The 21,735-nt window shown below is 35.5% G+C and overlaps 1 protein-coding gene across 1 annotated transcript; it reads right to left on the reverse strand.

Annotated features, from left to right (window-relative positions):
* Positions 1-13,705: 13,705 nt before the first annotated feature.
* On the reverse strand, positions 13,706-17,647 carry LOC145010098 (uncharacterized). The gene is made up of 4 exons (XM_078968682.1): positions 16,779-17,647; positions 16,567-16,673; positions 16,180-16,251; positions 13,706-16,101 (listed from the first exon to the last, which is right to left on the reverse strand). Exons 1-4 carry the CDS (start codon positions 17,645-17,647, stop codon positions 13,706-13,708), a joined length of 3,444 nt encoding a protein of 1,147 aa, XP_078824808.1.
* Positions 17,648-21,735: the final 4,088 nt, after the last annotated feature.

Raw genomic sequence — 21,735 nt, forward strand, 5'->3', positions numbered from 1 at the left:
GAAATATCCAATGTCAACATCTTGATAATAATTTGGTTCCTGCAAATACATTACAAATTTAAAATCAAATTAAATATAAAACAAAATGTAGCTACAATTTATATTGATATGCATTCCATATTTGAGTTCAAGTACAAATGGAATTCGTGCTTTTAATTTGAATATTTACCAAAGGAAGTTGACAACTTCTCTAATGTCTCTAAATCGAAAATTATGATGTTGCTATTTGCATAATATATGAGTAAGTAATAATGATGCTTCCACAAAGTTGTATTTAACAAAAATTGATGCTGACATGAATTTTATTTAAAAAAATGATTGTTAATGAAATACCTATTTCATTTTTTTAGATGGTCTTATAGGAGCAGCTGTTGAAGTTTCAATGCCCTTGGATCTCTCGATTTGATGTTGGCTACGCTTTTGTGTTTGCATAGATGAAGGTGTTTTGGTTGATGATTGAGGGTCAGGTGGGTTTGATGTTTCGATTTGTTGTTGGTTATGGGTGTTTTGTTGTTGAGGATTATATGCCTTAACAATGACAAATCTTTTGGTAGGTTTTTGTTGATGATATGTTTGATATGATCGTACAAATGCTACAATTGATAAAGATTTAATTGATGCTGCAATTTTGACATGAACTTCTTCTCCCTGGAACAATTACACAATTACTGGCTACTCATTTGGTATTAATTTACTTCTTTACATATGGATAAATGACAGAATATTTATCCTTACATTTTCTTCGGCTTCTCTAAGTGAATTTGGATTAAACTGAATGAACTTTTCTATATCTGGTGTAGAAATAGTCGCACAAATGGATCCGCTTCCATCATCGATATTAATTGTTGCTCTTGACCTGTTCATTCAAATTCATGTAGTATTAATGTTTTTGTAGATTACAATTTATTATATTAATTTACTTACCTGATTCTAACTTTGGATTCACTTTTTCATACAGGACATGTGATGGTCCAACTAACATCTGCTTCAATTGGCTTCAAGCAATTAGCACATTCAGTTTGTGTGAAACTCCTGTCCTGATGTGGAAAACTGAGATTCCCTTTAACCCACGTTGGTTTACCCTATTATAAAAAAGTATATCTTGATTTGTATTTATCTTCGGATTAGAAAAGTTATTAATTTGTATAATGATCTAGGTTTGTGTACTCACATTTTCCATCCTTGTGACTGCTACAGCCATTGGAATTATGTCCTCTTCTTCGGGATGTGGCAAAAGAATATCAGTATCTTTGTATGATTCCTTTCGAAGTAACTCTTTTATTTCGTTGTTGTTTTGTTGAAACCTGTTAAGTAGATTGAAGTTACCATTGATATCAATAGTTGGCTAGTTGTTTTGTTTGAAAATACCAGTTATCTAGTTGTAGGTCTGCCTTGACTGGTGGATTTATAAGGATTGAAGATCCATTAGTTATTGACAATGATAGCCCTGCATTGGGAGTTACTTGGTGATATCCTTTTCGTATATACGGAAATATAGATGTTTAAATTGTTTTAGTTAAGTGGCCTTACCATAGAAAGTTGTGACCTTCACTCTTATAGCAAATATCATTGGCCCATTCTGGGTCAATTCTTCTATTGCTTTTCCTTCATTGTCATTCAAGGAATCCCATAATGTAAGTATAAGCAGTTTTTTCCTGATAATAAAATAGACAAATGTAAAAGAAAATAATAATGTAGCTACAAAAAACGTAATGAGGTTGGATTGGTGTTTGTTGGTTAATTTTTGTACATACTCTTCATTCACAATAATCACATCTCTCTTTGATGATGTTTTTGCTCCTTGATCTATTTGTTGACTTGGAAAGCATTTAATAACGACCCCTCGTACATCTGTGAATTTAGAACAATATCATGAGTGATGTTGTAGTAAGTTTAAGGTGATAATGCGAAATATGTAAAGTTTGTCTCACTTTGGTTGTTTCCTGCATCTGCGTACTTGAACATCTGACTAAAAGGAGTGAATGTGAATAGGCATGGGAGTGGTGGTGGACTTAGCTCTGGCTGCGGTTCAACGAGGGTATGTTTGGTGAGTGACCACGAATGTTCGTATGAACTGAGTCGATATCTTGGTTCTGTTGGTATCAACTTTGCATTGGAAATTCGATAGCATTTGTATGCTTGGAATGTGTTTTTATAAAATTCCAGATAGCTACTAAAGATTAAGGCTGATACCTTAGTTCCCTGTTATTTGTACACAAGAATTAACATAATATATTTTGAACAAAGATGCAATTTAATGTTGTTTTACCTGTGTATCAATAAATATAAGTCTTCTATAGTTGCTTTTGGTCTTGCTCTGTTTTGTGTTCCCACATTCTAAAACTTGAATGATGACAGTCCATTTTTTGTTATGGTTGGGAGTAATATCCAATATGTTTGATAGTTCTCTCTCCATGTGGTCGTGTTTCTGCTTATTTGTCATCTGAAAATATTACAATGTTTTTTCTGGTACATGGTTGATGTCAATACTTGTACATGAATTGGTTAACATGTCATAAATAGTTAGGGAACAACATGTAAGTGGATATTTATATTTGGACTTGATATCATTATTGCACAATGTTTTTATTATAATAAACTGTTATTAGAAATTTTTGGTATTGTTATATTTTTAGTTTATAAGGGGATACAATTAAATCAAGAAATGGAAACATATACAAAAATAACAGATGACCATATGCATGCCATGTGAGAGGGAAATACATAAATAAAAATCATTACAATCGCTGGCCATTGACAGATGGGAAGAGGTGAATTTAAGTCTGGGTTGTGGTGATGTTTAAATTGATTTGAAGAATAGAGAAGATGATTATGAAATTGAAATGAGAATACCATAACTTATTCTCTAATGTTTTGTTATGAAGAGACATGAACGATGGTTGACAATTGAAAAAATTCGCATGGTTCTCAACTTAAAATCATTATGCTAATGGCAACAATAATACAGTAAGTTGGAACATAACTGGATTCTTATGTGTGGAGAATTGTAGAAATGATGATGAAAATTGAAGATCTTACGAATTTTGAGGAAGCGGAAAGTATTCCTTTGATTGATGCCGCCTTTTTGTTGTGTGTAGGTTGTCCTTGAAATATGATTTAAACAAAATATTGATGCCATTAATAACTGCATTGCGGTTACATGATGATTATTAAATTCGGTTTGTCAGTTACTTATTCTCCGTATGCAGGTTAGATGGATGGTCGTCTGTAATTATTTCCATCTAACATTTTAATAACAATTATTATGTAAATTTAATATTATAGACATTCAAGTTTTTGGAGCATTTTGTTTCCTCCTTTTAAAAGGGTATTTTGGTCTTAATCTAGTTTCTTATTATTAGAAAAAGAACAGATAACAAATTAATATTGTATTTGTAAATTATTATGTTTAATAGTCACATTTATAAAGTTAAATATGAAACAAGGAGGTGTTGTAAAAGTTGTAAATTTTTATTTATAGTTTATAAGTTCGTTAGTATTTAACTTTGATAATATTTTCAATTTTAAGTAAACATTATTGTGGAGCTATGGTTATAAAAGGATTGTAATACAACACTTTATTTCAAATAACTTTCAAATACATTAATCAAAACTTAATTCCCTTTGTAAATTTATTCAAAGAACAATTTTCCAACAGAATAACAAAGAAAAAAGTGTTACATAAGCCTGGTACAAGAAAGTCATTTAAATATCATATCTATTTTCATATGTGTCCCTACTTACTAATGTAAAATTGTGTCCGTACCAAGTAAATAGATAAATTACAAACTTTCATTGGTCTCTTTACAAATCTTTAATTATGTTGTTGAGTACACCCCCAAAAATGTATATCATCAAAGAAATGATAGTTGTGTCATCATTTTTTTGTTCTTATTCCACATACTACATGGAGACTCCTATTCTTCGTTGTATTTGTGTCGGTCCAATAATCCATGAAAGTGGTCTTGGCTATTTTTTCCTTAGAGCATTCCCCTAGAAATTGGAAAAGTAATAAAAAAAAAGTTACATATGATCTCCATGAAAAAAAAACCCATCTTTTAATTTTGGTGAACATGAAAAGTTCTTCTTATGATATGTAAGAAACTATATTTGACAATGCTTCTTATTAAGTTCATTTCTACAGTGAAACTGAGAAAATAAAAGGTTAAAATTAACTAAACCTTATATTTACTTCAACTTTTCTGACTACCAGATACTGACGGGTCCAACCTGAAATCTGAGGTAAAAGAGAATCAAATTGATAATTAAAATATTTATATAAAAGTAAATATCATTACCATTTTCATTTGGAATCCAGTGACATTACTTTTCCACCAATAAAAACTAAATTCCTTGAAACAAATTTGAAATGTTATCAGGTTGTTTCATGCATGGTAAACCTTAAATGGCTTAGTTGTGTTGGCAAATTGTACTACAACTCCAATAGCAACACCATCTACAACACTGTTTTAATTCCTCTATATAATTATATGAATTAGTAAAAAAAACCATTTTAACTTCATAAATGAATGTGGCAGATGTGAAGTTGAAACATGCGAGACATGACTCTTGACTGTTAAATGTGACATTGATTTGCACCTGGTATAAAATTATAGCAGGGTATTGGAGGTTCGATGGAAGGTAATATATAATAGATGCTAAGCCCTTAGTTCATGGAGTACAATTAACAGGTCCAACCTGAAATCTGAGGTAAATGATAAACAAGATAGATAATTGAGCATATTTAATTATAAGACTAATTCAAAATGTATACCTGACTTGGTCATTAGTTGTGTGGTTGCTATAATTCCCTTAGACAGGTTGCCTTTGAAAACTTCTATTGTTACAGACATGCCTCATCCAATATACAATTCAATTGCATGAGAATATACAAAAGTTGCAGAATTAGTACAACGATGTTACATTAACCTACCACGAAATAATTACATGTAAAATATTAACAAACCTTCAATATGATTCATGTAGATAACAACAGGGGACATTGGGCTTGAAATGAACTACTACCATGAGTGTTGTTAACATCACCTGTGTACTTTCTAAAAATTTCTAAATTGTTGATTTTTTGATGTGATATTTGACCTGCAAAATTGAATTCAAACTTTCATTAATTGGCTATTTTTTGATAAATTGTAAAGGTTTACAAGAATTGTAAGTAATTTTTGGAAGTAGGAATGTACACCTGGTTGGCATATTGTAAGACTTCCTGATATACAATATTTTTGGTTTTTTGGGTGTCAGTACCATTTTGTGATTGATTAATAACAACTTTAACATTTTCAATTGTTCTAGCTCGTGATAGAGCAACATACAATTGTCCGTGGGAAAAAACATGCTCTTTTAGATATACACCTACACGGTCTAGGGTTTGACCTTGTGCTTTGTTAATTGTCATTGCAAAGCATAGTTTGATTGGAAATTGCATTCTTTTGAATGGAACTGTGTATTCTTCACCTGTTGGTGGTTGTAAATGTTGGGTTTTAGCCATAAGAACTTTCCTATGTGCGCATGCAAAACCCTATTGCTCGGATCTAGGCTTTCTATCAAACATGCTTTTGAATCCAAGACTTCTAATGGCTAATTAGGTTAAACAATAACATTAATATAGATCTAGAATCATACCTTTGAGTTCCTTGTTGATCTTCTTGTCTTGGAGCTTCTAGAGTCACAATTGTCACTCCTCTGATGGTTCACAAACACCAATAGCAAGCAAGATGATTTAGGAGAGAGGAGAGGGGATGAAATTCGGCCAGAGGTTCCTTTCTTTAGGTTCTGAAAGCTTGTCCACGAATTCCACACCCCAAGGGCCTATTTATACCTTTAGACTCCTTAAGGGTTTCACCCTAAACCCTAATTGGATAATCTTCACTTAAGGCTATCCAAATCCATTCCATAGATATCCTTATGGACTATTTTTGAGCTATCCTAAAGCTCTTAGAAACCGTCCAAAGTCCATCCTAATGGATTTATAGTCTAAAGTCTAACTATCAAACAATTGACAGTTTATACCCTCTTATTTAATTAATCTCTTTAAGTCACCAAATTAATACCAATTAATCTATGACTTATATTAATCAAATAGCTAAATATTATTCCTTATAATATTTACTCTCTCTTAACAAATCATCCTTCAAGTTGCTATGGTGAAGGCAACCCAAAAGGACCATGCACCACCGAATATAGTTATAGCCTTAGACACTATTCCAACAGTCTCCCACTTGGATAAGTCTAGTAACTATACAAGTATAATACGGTTTGCAATCGTAGCTCTCAAAGACGTTGTCAACTCTGATCTAATCAATCTTGTCCTTTAGATAAGGGATCGTACAGTCCTCTGTTAGATATCATGCTGACAATCCTATGGAATGGTTAGTCTAGCATTTAGATTTCTCAATCTTCGATTTATTTGACATAGAACTTAATCGAACACATCAATTCAGTTCTGACCGGGCCCGGCACATAAGTCAAATCAAATCATCGAGTGGCCAAGATATCTCTTCTACCCTCTTAGGATAAAATTTACAGATAAACTTCGACTTATATGCATTTACTTATTCATTAACCAACTATACACAACAATGCGTTTTATAACATCAAGTTACTGATGCGTTTTCGCATTATCAATGCACAATCAAATAACAAATAATAAACCATATATCTAGGTTTTAAGACCATATGATATTATCGTCTTGCGATCACCTTTTATATCGTATTCCATAAGGTGATTCCAGCAAGCGCGGGTTTATTCCAATGCTCAAAACCAGTTCGTAAGCACTCATGAACGTTGCAGCAACTCTTGCCATGTCTAACACCATTTAGACACTCTACACACCAATTCACGACAATCTTCATTCATATCTACTCCCAACATATGAACGATTGTGGACCATTTGAATAATTCGATTATTCCTAATAAACTCAATTATTCTGGAAGTCAAAACATACAAAGTGAAACAATAGTTAAACAACTAACATGTGATAGTAACTTTACTCATAAATAAAACTTCTTTATTTAATCATCAAATGTTAAATACATTTATCTATTATACGTTTCTAATACAATCTAATCTATGCTAATATCATCCTTCAGCCCAATACTCCTAGCATGCTGTAAGTGCTTAACCCTACTTAGTCCCTTCGTAAGCGGATCTGCTGGGTTATCTTCTGATGATATCATCTTCACTACGAGTTGTCCTTCTTCTACACGATGTCTAATGAAGTGATATTTTCTGTCGATATGTCGAGATCTACCATGATCCCTCGGTTCCTTGGTCAAGGCAACCGCACCTTCGTTATCACAGAAAATCTCCATGGGCTCCTTTATGGCCGGTACAACTCCAAGATCACCGATGAAGTTCTTCAGCCATATCGCCTCCTTCGACGCTTCGCTCGCTGCGATGTACTTTGATTCGCACATTGAATCAGCTACGGTTTCCTGCTTGGAACTTTTCCATGTCACTGCTCCTCCATTTAGGGTAAAGACCCAGCCCGACTGCGAACGATAGTTGTCCCTGTCGGTTTGAAAGCTGGCGTCACTATACCCTCGCACCTTCAAGTCATCACTCCCTCCAAGGACTAAGAACCATTCTTTCGTTCTCCGAAGGTACTTAAGGATGTTCTTCACCGCAATCCAATGTGCTTTGCCAGGGTTCCCTTGATATCTGCTAACCATGCTCAAAGCGAAGGCTACATCAGGGCGAGTACAAGTCATAGCGTACATGATTGAGCCAACTGCGGAAGCGTATGGTACTCGGCTCATTTCTGCTATCTCGGCTTCGGTACTCGGACTTTGAGTCTTACTCAACTTGGCATTTCCTTGTATCGGTAGTTCTCCCTTCTTTGAGTTTTCCATACTAAAACGTTTTAGTACCTTCTCCAAGTAAGTATTCTGACTAAGTCCAATTAGTCTCTTACTTCTTTCTCTTACTATCCTTATTCCCAATATGTAAGAAGCCTCTCCGAGGTCCTTCATAGCGAAGCACTTCCCGAGCCAGGACTTAACCTCCTGCAGAGTCGGGATGTCGTTTCCTATGAGTAATATGTCATCGACATATAGAACGAGGAAGCTTACTACACTCCCACTGGCTTTGACATACACACAAGATTCGTCTTCGCTTCGTACAAATCCAAACTCTTTGACTTTCTCATCGAAGCAAAGATTCCATCTGCGAGACGCTTGCTTAAGTCCATAAATGGACTTCTCAAGCTTACACACTCTATTCGGATGCTTCGGATCCACAAACCCCTCTGGCTGAGCCATGTAAACATCCTCAGCCAACTTTCCGTTAAGGAAAGCGGTCTTGACATCCATTTGCCAAATCTCATAATCATGAAATGCGGCAATTGCTAGCATCACTCTAATAGATTTAATCTTCGCAACTGGCGAGAAGGTCTCATCATAGTCAACTCCGGGAGTTTGAGTAAAGCCCTTCGCAACCAATCGCGCTTTGTATGTGTGTACGTTCCCATCCATGTCGGTCTTCTTCTTGAAGATCCACTTGCACCCTACGGTCTTACGTTCAGGCACGTAATCAACCAAATTCCAAACTTGGTTATCGTACATGGATTGGATCTCGCTATCCATCGCCTCTTTCCATTTCGCAGACTCCGGGCCTGCCATGGCTTCCTTATAGCTATTAGGTTCATCAAGATTTATTAGTGTACCATCACTAATATACGTGTCCCCTTCGGTAGTAATATGAAAACCATAAAACTGGGGTTGAACTCTAAATCTATCGGAACGTCTAAGAGGTAAGGATTCGTCAATCGGTTCAACCGGAGTTTCCTCCTCGGGTTGAACGCCAGCGGTAGAGGTTCCTTCATCTATCGATTCTTGAATCTCTTCAAGTTCGATTTGCCTCCTACTGTCTCCTTGGCTTATGAGTTCTCGCTCTCGGAAAACTCCTCTCCTCGCAACAAGGATAACATTATCTTTCGGTCTATAGAAGAGATATCCAAAGGAAGTTTGCGGGTAGCCGATGAAAATACATCGCTCACTTCGAGGTTCAAGCTTGTCGTGAGTATCTCGTCTTACGAAAGCCTCGCAACCCCAAACCTTGATATGTGCCAACGAGGGAACTTTCCCCGTCCACATCTCGTTAGGTGTTTTGGCAACCTTCTTGGTAGGGACTCGGTTAAGGATATGGGCGGCAGTCTCTAAGGCATACCCCCAAAAGAAGATAGGTAGTGAAGCACGACTCATCATAGAGCGAACCATATCCAATAAGGTTCGATTACGCCTTTCTGCCACACCATTCAATTGCGGTGTCCTAGGAGGCGTCAATTGCGAAACTATTCCACACTCCTTGAGATAATCGTGGAATTCAAGACTTAGGTACTCTCCACCTCGATCGGATCGAAGCATCTTGATTTTCCTACCCAATTGATTCTCCACTTCATTTTTGAACTCTTTGAACTTTTCAAAGGTTTCTGACTTTTGCTTGATTAAGTGGATATACCCATATCTACTATAATCATCGGTAAAGGTCACATAGAAGCGGTTCCCATCCTTCGTGGTTGATCTAAAAGGTCCACATACATCGGTATGTATTAGGTCTAATAGTCCCTCACCCCTTTCACAAGTGCTCGTGAAGGGTGACTTAGTCATCTTTCCAAGTAAACAAGACTCGCAAGTGTCATCTTCCCTAAGGTCGAATGACTCCAACACTCCATCCTTTTGGAGTTGGGCTATGCGTTTCTTGTTGACATGTCCAAGACGACAATGCCACAAGGATGCTTTATCCATACTAGTGGAAGAATCAATATTCAAAACATCATTTCCTAAGTTATCAACAATCATAACAGTTTCATATATTCCATTACATGGTATAGCTTCAAAGTAAAAGACACCATTTAGATAAGCCAAAATAGAACCATTCTCATTATTAAAAGAAAATCTAAAACCTTGTCTATACAAACCATGAAATGAAATGATGTTTCTAGCCATTTCTGGCGAATAGCAACAATTGTTCAAATTTAAAACTAAACTATTCTTAAGCACCAAAGAATACACTCCAATCTTGGTCACAGGCGACGATCTTCTGTTCCCCATGATTAGATTGATCCTACCTTGCTCCACATCCCTACTTCCTTTTAGTCCCTGCACATTAGAACAAATGTGATAACCACAACCGGTGTCAAGAACCCAAGAAATAGCATGATTAGAATCGTTAGATTTTATTGCATATATACCTGCGAAAGATGGCTTGATCTTTCCTTCCTTGATGGCTTGCAGGTAGTCCGGGCAGCTTCGCTTCCAATGTCCTATCTTGTGGCAGTGGTGGCACTCTGCCTCCTTCGGGTTAGAGCAGGGCTTAGAGGGATCAACTTTTGTCCCACTAGAAGAGGAACCATCTCGGGCTTTCACCTTTCGATAGTTATTTGAAGAAGCTTTCCTCTTCTTTCCCTTCCCTTGACCAATTGCCAAGACAGGAGCAGCAGACGGATTGGGAGTTGGTGCAACAGACTTGTCCTTGAAATTGCTCTCAGCAACCCTCAAGAGACCTTGGAGCTTACTTAGAGTGACCTCCTCTTTGTTCATGTGGTAGGTCATCCTAAATTGATTGTACATCGGAGGCAAAGAGTGAAGCACCATGTCGATCGCCAAGTCTTCGCCGAAGTCAACGTTTAACTTGCGAAGGCGGTCGACATACCTTTGCATCTTTTGCAAGTGCACGGTAAGAGATTCTCCATGACCCATCTTAACAGAAATCATGTTGGTGAAGATCTCGTAACGCTCTTGTCTCGCGTTTTGGTGGTACCTCTCCAGCAAGTCTTGATGCATCTCGTATGGATACATGTCCTCGTAGGACTTTTGGAATTCTGAGTTCATGGTGGCGATCATGATGCAATGTACTTTCGTCGCATCTCGCTCATGGGTTTCAAAGGCGGTGATTTCAGCGGGAGTAGCAATTTCGGGGTTGATTTTCTCGAGCTTCTCGTCGAGGACATACTCTTTATCCTCATAGCGAGCAATGGTGCGAATGTATCTTATCCATTCGCCAAAGTTCGTTCCATCGAAGGTGACCTTTTGGCAAATGCTCATCAACATGAAAGAACTAGCAGCAGCGTTGTTTGCGTTTGACATCTATAGAAAGGACAAAGATAGATTAGAACAAGAATCCCTAATTATCACCCAATAAGAAAAAATTAAGGCTAGGATCCAACAATAACATTTACATACTAGAAAAGGGATGCCGTAATCCAACATGCAAATAAATTGAAGGTAAGTGAATGACGATTCACTAATTCTCCATCACAAAACTTAAACTTTTAGTCCTAAGTGTTTTTGAGAATTCCTAGGTTCGGATGAGATTCATTGAACTATTCAATGGCATGTTTAAATCTCGATATGCCCCTCTTGTTTGTGACTGGGATGCCGAGGATCACAAAGCGGGTGTGAATTACCATGCAAATTTACATGGTGCCTTCATTGTTACGATCACCTATTCGATGTGCCGGTAAACCACACACGCTCCACCGAACTATGATAAACAATGAATCACCCTCCGCCACCTTCGCTTAGAACCAATTAGTGTGCCGGTAAACCACACACGCTCCACTAACATCTTAGCAAGGTGCAAAGTGTAATTTCATGGAATTGCATCAATTCACTTTTCCTAAAGTAACTAAGATTGGGAAATTTAAAAAAAAATTAGTTACTTCGTATTTCTTATTATACTTTTAATGAGAGGATGAGGTTGCCCTATCCTACCCGTTCGGCTAACGACCCTCCACCAATCAAGCAAGCGGTGGGTGTGAGTGTACACCCATTAAGCGCCATTTTATAGGCCGCAACCTTATACCCACCTTATAGATCGGCTTCGTGAATGAGGCCTACTAGCGGTAAGACTAGCATTTAGTTATACATATATATATTATTCTAATAATGTCATATAAGTATAGGGTTGTATTTAAACTTTTCAAAATCTAGGGTTTGAAATTTAAGTTGTCTAAATTAAAGCTTTTAATCACAAATTTAAATTTCAAAACTATAGGGTAGGTTTTAAACATTTAAAAACATGGAGGATCAAATAACAAATAATTTCAATTAACAATTAATATCTTAATTATCTTTATTTGATTTATCTTTGATTTCTTTGAAGATAATTACCAAAAATAATTAAAACAATTAATTAATTATCATATAAAGAAACTAAATATTTAATTAGTTGATAATTACCTTTAACTAGATCAATATAACACTTATATTTATCAAAAAAACGGATTCCTATTGATCCAATTAGTTTATGGTAAGTTTGGATAAGATAAACACAAAGAAATCCCGAATCTGGCCTTTCCTGACGCTTGGACTCGCCGAGTCAGGCCTACTCGCCGAGTCCACTTTGGAACTCGACGAGTCAGTGACTCAAAACCCAAAAAAAATCGAATTTTGCAGGTTTGTTTCAGTTATACAAGCAACAATTTGTAGAAAACCAATCTAGGCTCTGATACCACTGTTGGGTTTTAGCCATAAGAACTTTCCTATGTGCGCATGCAAAACCCTATTGCTCGGATCTAGGCTTTCTATCAAACATGCTTTTGAATCCAAGACTTCTAATGGCTAATTAGGTTAAACAATAACATTAATACAGATCTAGAATCATACCTTTGAGTTCCTTGTTGATCTTCTTGTCTTGGAGCTTCTAGAGTCACAATTGTTACTCCTCTGATGGTTCACAAACACCAATAGCAAGCAAGATGATTTAGGAGAGAGGAGAGGGGATGAAATTCGGCCAGAGGTTCCTTTCTTTAGGTTCTGAAAGCTTGTCCACAAATTCCACACCCCAAGGGCCTATTTATACCTTTAGACTCCTTAAGGGTTTCACCCTAAACCCTAATTGGATAATCTTCACTTAAGGCTATCCAAATCCATTCCATAGATATCCTTATGGACTATTTTTGAGCTATCCTAAAGCTCTTAGAAACCGTCCAAAGTCCATCCTAATGGATTTATAGTCTAAAGTCTAACTATCAAACAATTGACAGTTTATACCCTCTTATTTAATTAATCTCTTTAAGTCACCAAATTAATACCAATTAATCTATGACTTATATTAATCAAATAGCTAAATATTATTCCTTATAATATTTACTCTCTCTTAACAAATCATCCTTCAAGTTGCTATGGTGAAGGCAACCCAAAAGGACCATGCACCACCGAATATAGTTATAGCCTTAGACACTATTCCAACAGTAAAGGTATTCTATGAATAAATACTTGTTTCCCAGCAAAATCTCCAATTGCAATTTCTGCTTGAATAACATTCCTACTGAATTTTTTGCAAAAAAGTCTTGTACCATTACATAATCCTTCTGTTGGATTCATGTTTCTTAATAATATTATAGGTGTATTTTTCTTCAAAACAAGTCGATGTGGTGGCATACCATTTGGAGTTAAAGAGTGAAGAAGATCTTCATAATGAGCTTGGTCGTTTGGATCAAGTGTTTCATCAAAACTAATATACTCCATTTCTTCACCTGGGAATTTGTGTATTAAGATATCATTGATCTCATGTACAAAATTTTTTTTGGTTGTCAATATAGCTTAGTTCAAGGTAGAATGGACATTGGTTGAAATGTTGGATATATTAGGGTAAACATAGTCTATAAGAACATTTAACTGATTTGTTGTTGCATTATTTTGTATGACGATTTGTGTAGGAAGAGTAACAAAATCATTATCATCTTAGATTTCTTTTCCATCACCTATTCTTAGGAGAAAATTTGTAAACGTAGGATCTAGAAATGACCTCATGTTTTCATCTAGTTGTAGTAGAGACAATGATTGCCATAGATGAGAGTTAGTCAAACAGGCAGCAATTGTATTTGACTTGTTACCATTTCGAACAACTGGCAATGTTTGTCTAAAATCACCACCAAGTACAACCACTTTCCCACCAAAAATTTCTGTTGAATCCATAAGATCTTGTAGTAAGTCATCTAGAGCGTCTAATGCAGATCGTTTTTCCATGGGAGCTTCATCCCAAATAATCAATTGACAGGTCTTAATTAATATACCTAAAGAACATTGCTTACTAATTCTACAAATTGACCCGTCTGTTAAATCTAATGGAATTTTAAATCTTGAATGAGCTGTTCTACCTCCCGGAAGTAATGATGCAGCAATGCCTGATGTTGCAGTTGCTAATGCAATATGTCCTTCTGATTTGATTTTTGCTAGCAATGCTCTATATAGGAAAGGTTTCCCCGTACCACCTGGACCATCAATGAAAAATGCTCCACCTTTATTGGCTTTCACTTTTCCAATTATTGTATCGAATGCAATTTTTTGTTTTTTGTTAAGATTATGTATTGATTTTAGATCATCATCTGATACAATAATACTTTGTTGTGCGATTATTTCCTCTGTTTGATCATCTAAATCAGTATATGATAAATCATCTGGCAATATATCAAATTCATGAATTTGTCTTCCTGTTGATTGTAAATAGGTGTTAATTTGCTTAAACGTGTTTCGTTTGGCTTCTTTTTTTGAATAATTGTTGCAGTGTAGAAAATCTTCTAACATTGCAGATTCAAAAGATAGCCACAACTCACGAGGATTACTTGGAATTGTGTATACAAGCAAGCTTGCAAAAAGTCTTCGTAATTCATATGGCATGTGGTAAACTGATGCTTCTTCTAGGCATAATTTTTGGCTATTATCATCAATTAGATATCCATGTAGTAATGCAGATTCTCGAAAGGTAGCAACCTTAATTCCTTTACAAATCTTAAGACTATCATATGATTTTGGACATCTTATTTTGGATAAAAGTATCCGTAGATAATATCTCTCACCTTCACTTGGATGAGCAAGCACAATACGTCCTATTGATTTTTCAGTTTGTGTGGGTGACCAAATCTTCGTATCTGACTTCCATACAAAATGGTTTGGATACTCTACATATGTTAAATTAAGATGTTGTGCAAATTTGTCTGTGTTGTTTTGAACAAAAAACTCAGTAAGCATAGTTTTTCTCTTTGATGAATTGGCAACAATATTGGTTAGTTGTTCTTTCCTTTTAAAGGTTATCGGTTGATAATCTTCTAAATGAAGGGGTAAATGAATAACCGTTGGTTTGATATCGCCTAATGAAAATCTAAAAATTCTCCAAGCTGCCTCGGGGGGTGAAATCCACCTACCTGCTTGAAATTGATCAATTTCATTTATTGTCTCATGATGGTCATTTGATGAAACTACAAAACTTATTTTGTCAGAACCTTTGCATATATATTTATATATGTATTTGACTGCCTTTATTATTGAGCATATTTCTAAATTAATATGACAATCAAACTTACATAATAAATAGGGATTGTATGGAACAACCCATCTATTATCTAGCTCTGCACCTCTAACCATAACCTTTACGCCATTGTCACGTCTTCTATAAGTCGGATATGCATCATTAGTTTGGGTCGTTTCACAACAAAAAGCTTTTGGATATAAATTCTTGCAAAAGCCTCTTTTTTTCATACAAACATTACGTGGGTTAAGATCACCACATGGACCGTGAATCATGTGCTTCAACACCATTCTAAATAGATGAGGATTTGACTTTTCATCGGGTATTTCAGCAGAAACAATCTCATCATATTCTTCTGCATGGTACATCTTATAATGAGATGAAAGTATAAGTAAAAAATATGCATAAGGAAGACCTCTCTTTTGAAACTCAACCACATAAGTGTACGCCACAACTTTTCCAAATATTTCTTTTTTCAAAATTTCTTTTTTAAATTGCTCAAGTTTAGCATGGAAAACTCTTACAATTAAATCGGCCCTATTTTGTGTTTCCTCTTGAATCATCATGTGTTGCCTAATTTCTGGCCAATTCGGGTTGCAAGTTAATGTAAGAAAAATGTCAGGTTTTCCAAACTTTTGCACTAATGCCATAGCGTCAATGTATTTTCGTCTCATATTCCTTGGACCACCAATAAAATTTGCTGGTAAAACCACACGACGACCTATAGTTGAGGCATTAGTTTCACCACTTGCTAGTGCATCTACAACCCCTTGGAGGAACTCTTGTCGTAACTCATGTTGTTGTGTTCTGTAGAAAGCTAATCTTTGTGTTTCTAATTTCACATAACTGTCCACAATATATTGTAGTAATAATCAACCAAAAAGCAGTAAGCAAGATTTGTCATGTTTACGAATTTGAAGTTTGTAGGCATAATATTCTCTAACAGAGACATATTTTGCTGTTTCAGAACTTCTTGTCATCACTGTTAAGAAAAATTAATTAATTTACATGAAGCAAGGAAAAATAAAATTGAAACTGCATTTACTACCTGACTCTTCCATATGTAATAAGTCGTCGACATTTGTCATTCCCATGGGCGAGATAAGGCTTTCAGCGGAACATGTAACTATCCTATTGTGTGTTTGTTCGTTGGCACTTTTTTTGGGTATATGTTGATGACAACCAAGTTCCCCAAATGGAAACATTAAAGGGTATTGTAATGGATCGTAACAACCATAATAATATTCAACACTCTTGGGTATGTTACTATGTGTTCTAACTTCAATATTTCTTTTACCATGTTCTCCGTTCTCTTCGCCTTCAACCCACATAGCTGCAACTTGTGCAACTTCAGGCTTGTTATACACGCGTTGATCTTGTGTTGGGATAGTCTTAAGAATAATCCTATAGTCATCTATACATGGAATGTCTGTTAAATTTTGGAAAAATCATGCATATGGATTATGATGTAGATAGGTTATGCATTTTGCAATTAAGTCTTTGGATAACCGTGGAGAAGATGTTAATCGATTTTCTATTTCATTCTCAGTATCGTGAAAATACAATTGCAGGTTTTTAGCTTTTTTCTCTTTAGGATGTAAATCATTTACGAAATGATACACTTGACCTTGGACTCTAAAAGTGTAAATACCCTTATTTCTTCTTGTTAGGTTCTTGTCAGCTGTAACACCAAATGAAGTGAAGGAAAAATGATTATTGTATGTTCTTATATATGTTCTAAATACCCTTGCTTCTTCTGAGGTAGATGTTAACAAGTCATGCATGACAAGTGGGAGTTCATTACTGAATAAAACAATACGACCTTCTAAACAACAAAACTTTGATGTTTCTGTATGAAACTTAACAGCATCACAATGACAACAACATACTACTTGAGGAAGAATATCAGCAGATAAAATAACTTGTTGCAAAAGTTCTTTTCCTTTTCTATTGTTGACTTGATTGCCCATGTTGTTTGACATTGCAACTGAATGAAGAATATTTTTAGCTTTTATCTTATTAATTCTTCTTTTTTCTCTAGTTATGATTTCTTCTGAGTTGGTTGATTTTTCTCCATTGGTTGAGTTTTCTCTTGTGGTATCAATTATTTTTTTGTTGATGAATTGTAGTTTTGCATTGCAACTGTTTTTTCTTTTCTTTTGTCTCCATTTTATAATTGCTTCTTTTCTATATTGTTTCTTATATTGCCAAGCATTATGAATCATATTTAACTTTTCTATTATATAATTATACCTCCCTTTTTTCTTCTTCCAATTTATAATTGCTAATCTCCTGTATTGGTTCTTTTGTATAATGGAACAAGCAACAACAGGTAATGCTTTTGTGTAATTTGTAGAGGTATGTTGACATGTTTTCATGATATTCAAATTGATTGCAATTACTGGCTTCTAAATATATTTTTGTATTTTTTTTTCAAATTTATAGGAGTTGTATTTTCTTTAAGGGTTTACACCAATTGAATTAAAAAATATATTAAGTATCTTCATAGATTAAGCAAGAAAGAAGAACCTGGCAGTTGACATATGGTGCCTACCATAGACATGTTAACTGATGGCCGGCCTTCAGTGTAAACAGATTCAACATCTGGTTCATTAAAAAATAGATAAATGACTATATTTAAATATATGCCCCACAGGGAAAGAAATAGGATACTAACAACATACATTAAGTGGGATTCTAACCTTTTATTGAACATTCTGGGAAGATGAATGAATCCTTAATCAATGAAGATGATTTGCAATCAAAATCTTGTACATCACTATCCTAAAAGATCAAATCATGTTTCTTGACAGTTTTTGCAAGTTTAAAAAATAAGATATATAATTAATTTTTGAATCTTACGAATGGAAATTCCAAACAACAGAATTATTTTTTTTTAAAAAACCCTTACTTTGAAGTTTTTTTCAGTAACATGCAAAAGGTTAGAATTTATAATTTTGCCGAAACCCACAATCTTTTGTTGTTAATTAGGCTTGGAGTTGCTCTTTCTTTAATCTGAAAGTAAACCAATGCATCAGGTACATTTACAAGTTGTAATTGCTAAGTGTTCCTTAACAAAGTAAGGGTTTGATATCAAATGGGAGTGCATGAAAGAACTGAATTATCGTTATTTTAACACTGATTTAAGGGAAAATAAATGGATATGGGTGTATTACTGATGCAAATTTTGTGATAATTTCTTCGAGGAATTCATATTGAAGCCCTAAATTGATTGATGCATTCCTAATCACGAATAGGAGGAATAGCAGAAAGATGCATAACATGAATCTGTGAGATGGAATGAAGAAATACAATTGATACAGGATAATTCTTACCTGTTTCTTTAGACAGGGGGTTTGTTGACACAATCTTCAGTATGGCGCGCAGATTGTAAGAGGAAGAGAAGGAAAGGATACTCCCATTCACGATGTATGTATGTGCTTTATTAGCGATGATAAGATGCATGGAAGATTTGGGGATTTTTTTGGACGTGAAGTAATGTTCTCTGTTTCTGGATGATGATAAACCGGTGCATATTTAGAGGAGGAGGGATTCGAGAAATGATCAGCGGGTGGATTGTGGATTGTGAAAAATTTGAACGAACGGGAGAAGGTATGTTAGGATAAGTTGCATCCTTGTAGAAGACAGGTTACGTGGTGTAAAGGGAACCATGGAAATTGGCTTTCTAAGGCAGGAGGAAAACAGGGTTTTCATATATAATAATGATATATATATATATATATATATATATATATATATATATATATATATATATATATATATATATATATATATATATATACGGGTGAGGGGTGTGAGGAAAGGAATGATGAACACCCAAGGAGCTTAAGTGTGTGCATTTGAAGGTGTTCTAGAGAGAGAGAGAACAAGTGTGTTAGTGTGTGTGTGAATCTTGTATCCGAATCTTCATTCTAATCATATCATACAAGATTTATATTAATCTTCTTCTCCTTCTCTTCTATTTGATCTGACATCATCCATTTGATTGGGATTCCGCACCATCAAACGGATCTGACTGATACACAAGAGTTTTTGGGGACTTACAATTGGTATCAGAGTTTGGTTGTATCAATCAATTTTTTTCAGATCTGGAGCTTATTTGATCAGATTTTGAAAAGAGAATAGCGTTTTTGGATAGAAATCGCAAAAATAAGGGGGATTTGTTCTTTGCGTTTTTGATAAAAACGAGTTTTTGATCGAGTTTTGGAGCAAAAAGTGTGAAAAACGTTGTTTTTCACGAGATCTGCGAAGTGTTTACGGCTCTTGAAGGGATTGCGGTCTGGAGTTTGCGGCCCGAAGCCTCGGAGTTTACAGCTCACGTTTACGGTCAGCAGCATTTACGGTCTCGCATCCTCGCACCAAGTCTTCGCTTCGCGCCACGGATCCTCACCTCGCCTCGCATCGGCCTCGTCCTTGCATCAGAGCCTTGCAGCCTCGCATCAGCGCCTTCATAAAATAATAGAAGCGTATTTTTGGGTTGCCAGAGATCGAACCCGGGACCTCAAGTTCTCAGTCAGCGAGCCTTGCCAACTCCACCAACAGATCACTTGTTGATTTCATTCCGATATTTTAAACTTAAACACTCCTAGTCGCATCCAACTTTTGAAATTTTGTCAAATTCAGCCCAAAAATCAATTTCTTTCATTTTTAAATTTCTTTTTCAACCAAAAATTTTAATTTTAAATTTTTGAATTTTATTTTTGACCTTTGACTTTTTCGTTTAACTTTTAAATTTTCAAATTTAGCTTTTCGGTTTGACTTTTAAGTTTGACTTTTTAAATTTGACTTTTGAGGTTTATAGTCAAAGGGCATTTTTAAATTTAAGTTTGACTTCTAGTTGTGCTTTACGAGGAAATTAAAAAAAAAATAAAAAAATAAAAAAAAAACATGAAAGAGAGTCGTCAAGAGATGTTAAGACAAAACTTCAACATGTTCGATTATATCCCTGGAGAAACCCTTGAAACTCAGTTGCAGCGATTTACTACACTCACTACTAAGATGAATATAGCTGGGATCTTCTTGACCAAATCTGAGATAAACAAAAAGTTGCTGAATGCACTTCCGAGATCGTGGGATATGGACGTGGCTGACATCAAGAAGACAAAAGATCTCAATTGTCTTAGTCTTACTGATATAATTGAAGAACTTGACGCTTTGAATTGTCGAAAAACAATGAGTTCCGCAAACCTTCCAGTCAATTAAGTTTCATGTTCTCAATCATGTGAAGCTACGATTAAACTTCTTCGTGAACATAATGATTTATTAAAAAGAGAAGTTGAGGACCTGAGATATGAAGGATATCAACTCAGGAAAGGACAGAAACCACTGAAGGCCCAGTTAGAAACAAAAATAAAGGATTTTAATTGAATTCAGACAGAATACAGTGAAAAATGTGAACTTTATGACTATATTAAGAGACAACTTGATGTTGTAACTGAAGAACTTGACGCTTTGAAAACTAAGTGTGGAAAAATAGATGTTAGTTTCAAAAATTATACTGCGTCAAGTAAGACAATTGAGTCCTTATTTGAAACCCAATTAAAATTCAAAGATAATCAAAACAAGGGTCTAGGGTATGATAGTGTTCCTCCACCTTTCAATTATAACTACACATCCATCCTTATGACATAGGAAGAAATTGATAGGGAGGAACATCTTCGATATGGCAAACCAGCTGGATTTGTGTCAGGAGGTATTCAAGTTGAAAATACTAAAGCTTCTACTTTATGTGCAGGTAAAGTAGCAGAGGATGAGAACAAGGAGAACACCATTGAACAAACCAACATCTCCTTGAACTCTGAATTTGTTGCTTCGAACTTAACTGCTTCTGATCAACCTACCGTTGAGAAATACAGGCCACCAATTCCAACGCAACAGAGTTATTGTGGCAAGTGTGCATGTAGGAACAACAAGAGACAAGGAAAAGATACGCCACCAGGGGCAGGAAGAAACAACTTCCCAGTGAAGAAAAAGACATGTTTTCACTGTGGAACACCTGGACACATTGCCAAAAACTGTCCAAATCGCACATATGTTCCCTACTATGCTCAAGGATGGCAAAACGCGCCAAGTGGGAGATACTTCAAAAGAAACCCTTCCAGGTCACGTTCAGACAATGGTGACTGGAACGCGCAAAAGGCCAAGAGTCAAACCCACAAGGCAAAGAATCTGAATCCCAATGGAAAGATGGGAATGCCTGCTAAGAAGCCAAATCCAAGAGATGCTCCAGTGAAACAAAGACCGGCTAAGTCAAAGTCATCTCGAAGATCGGCTTCAAGTGCCAAATCAAGTGTCGAGGAACCCATCGGATCGAAGAAGAAATGGGTTAAACCCGAATATAGATGGGTACCAAAGGTTCAATCTCCCAAATCTCCTAATGTTCTAACATTTCTTCATCTTCTATTTGTGATAAACAGGATATGTCATGGGAGAATGTACCGTGCAA

Source organism: Lactuca saligna, chromosome 8, assembly GCF_052625555.1.
Source record: "Lactuca saligna cultivar CGN05327 chromosome 8, ASM5262555v1, whole genome shotgun sequence".
Taxonomy (NCBI): Eukaryota; Viridiplantae; Streptophyta; class Magnoliopsida; order Asterales; family Asteraceae; genus Lactuca; species Lactuca saligna.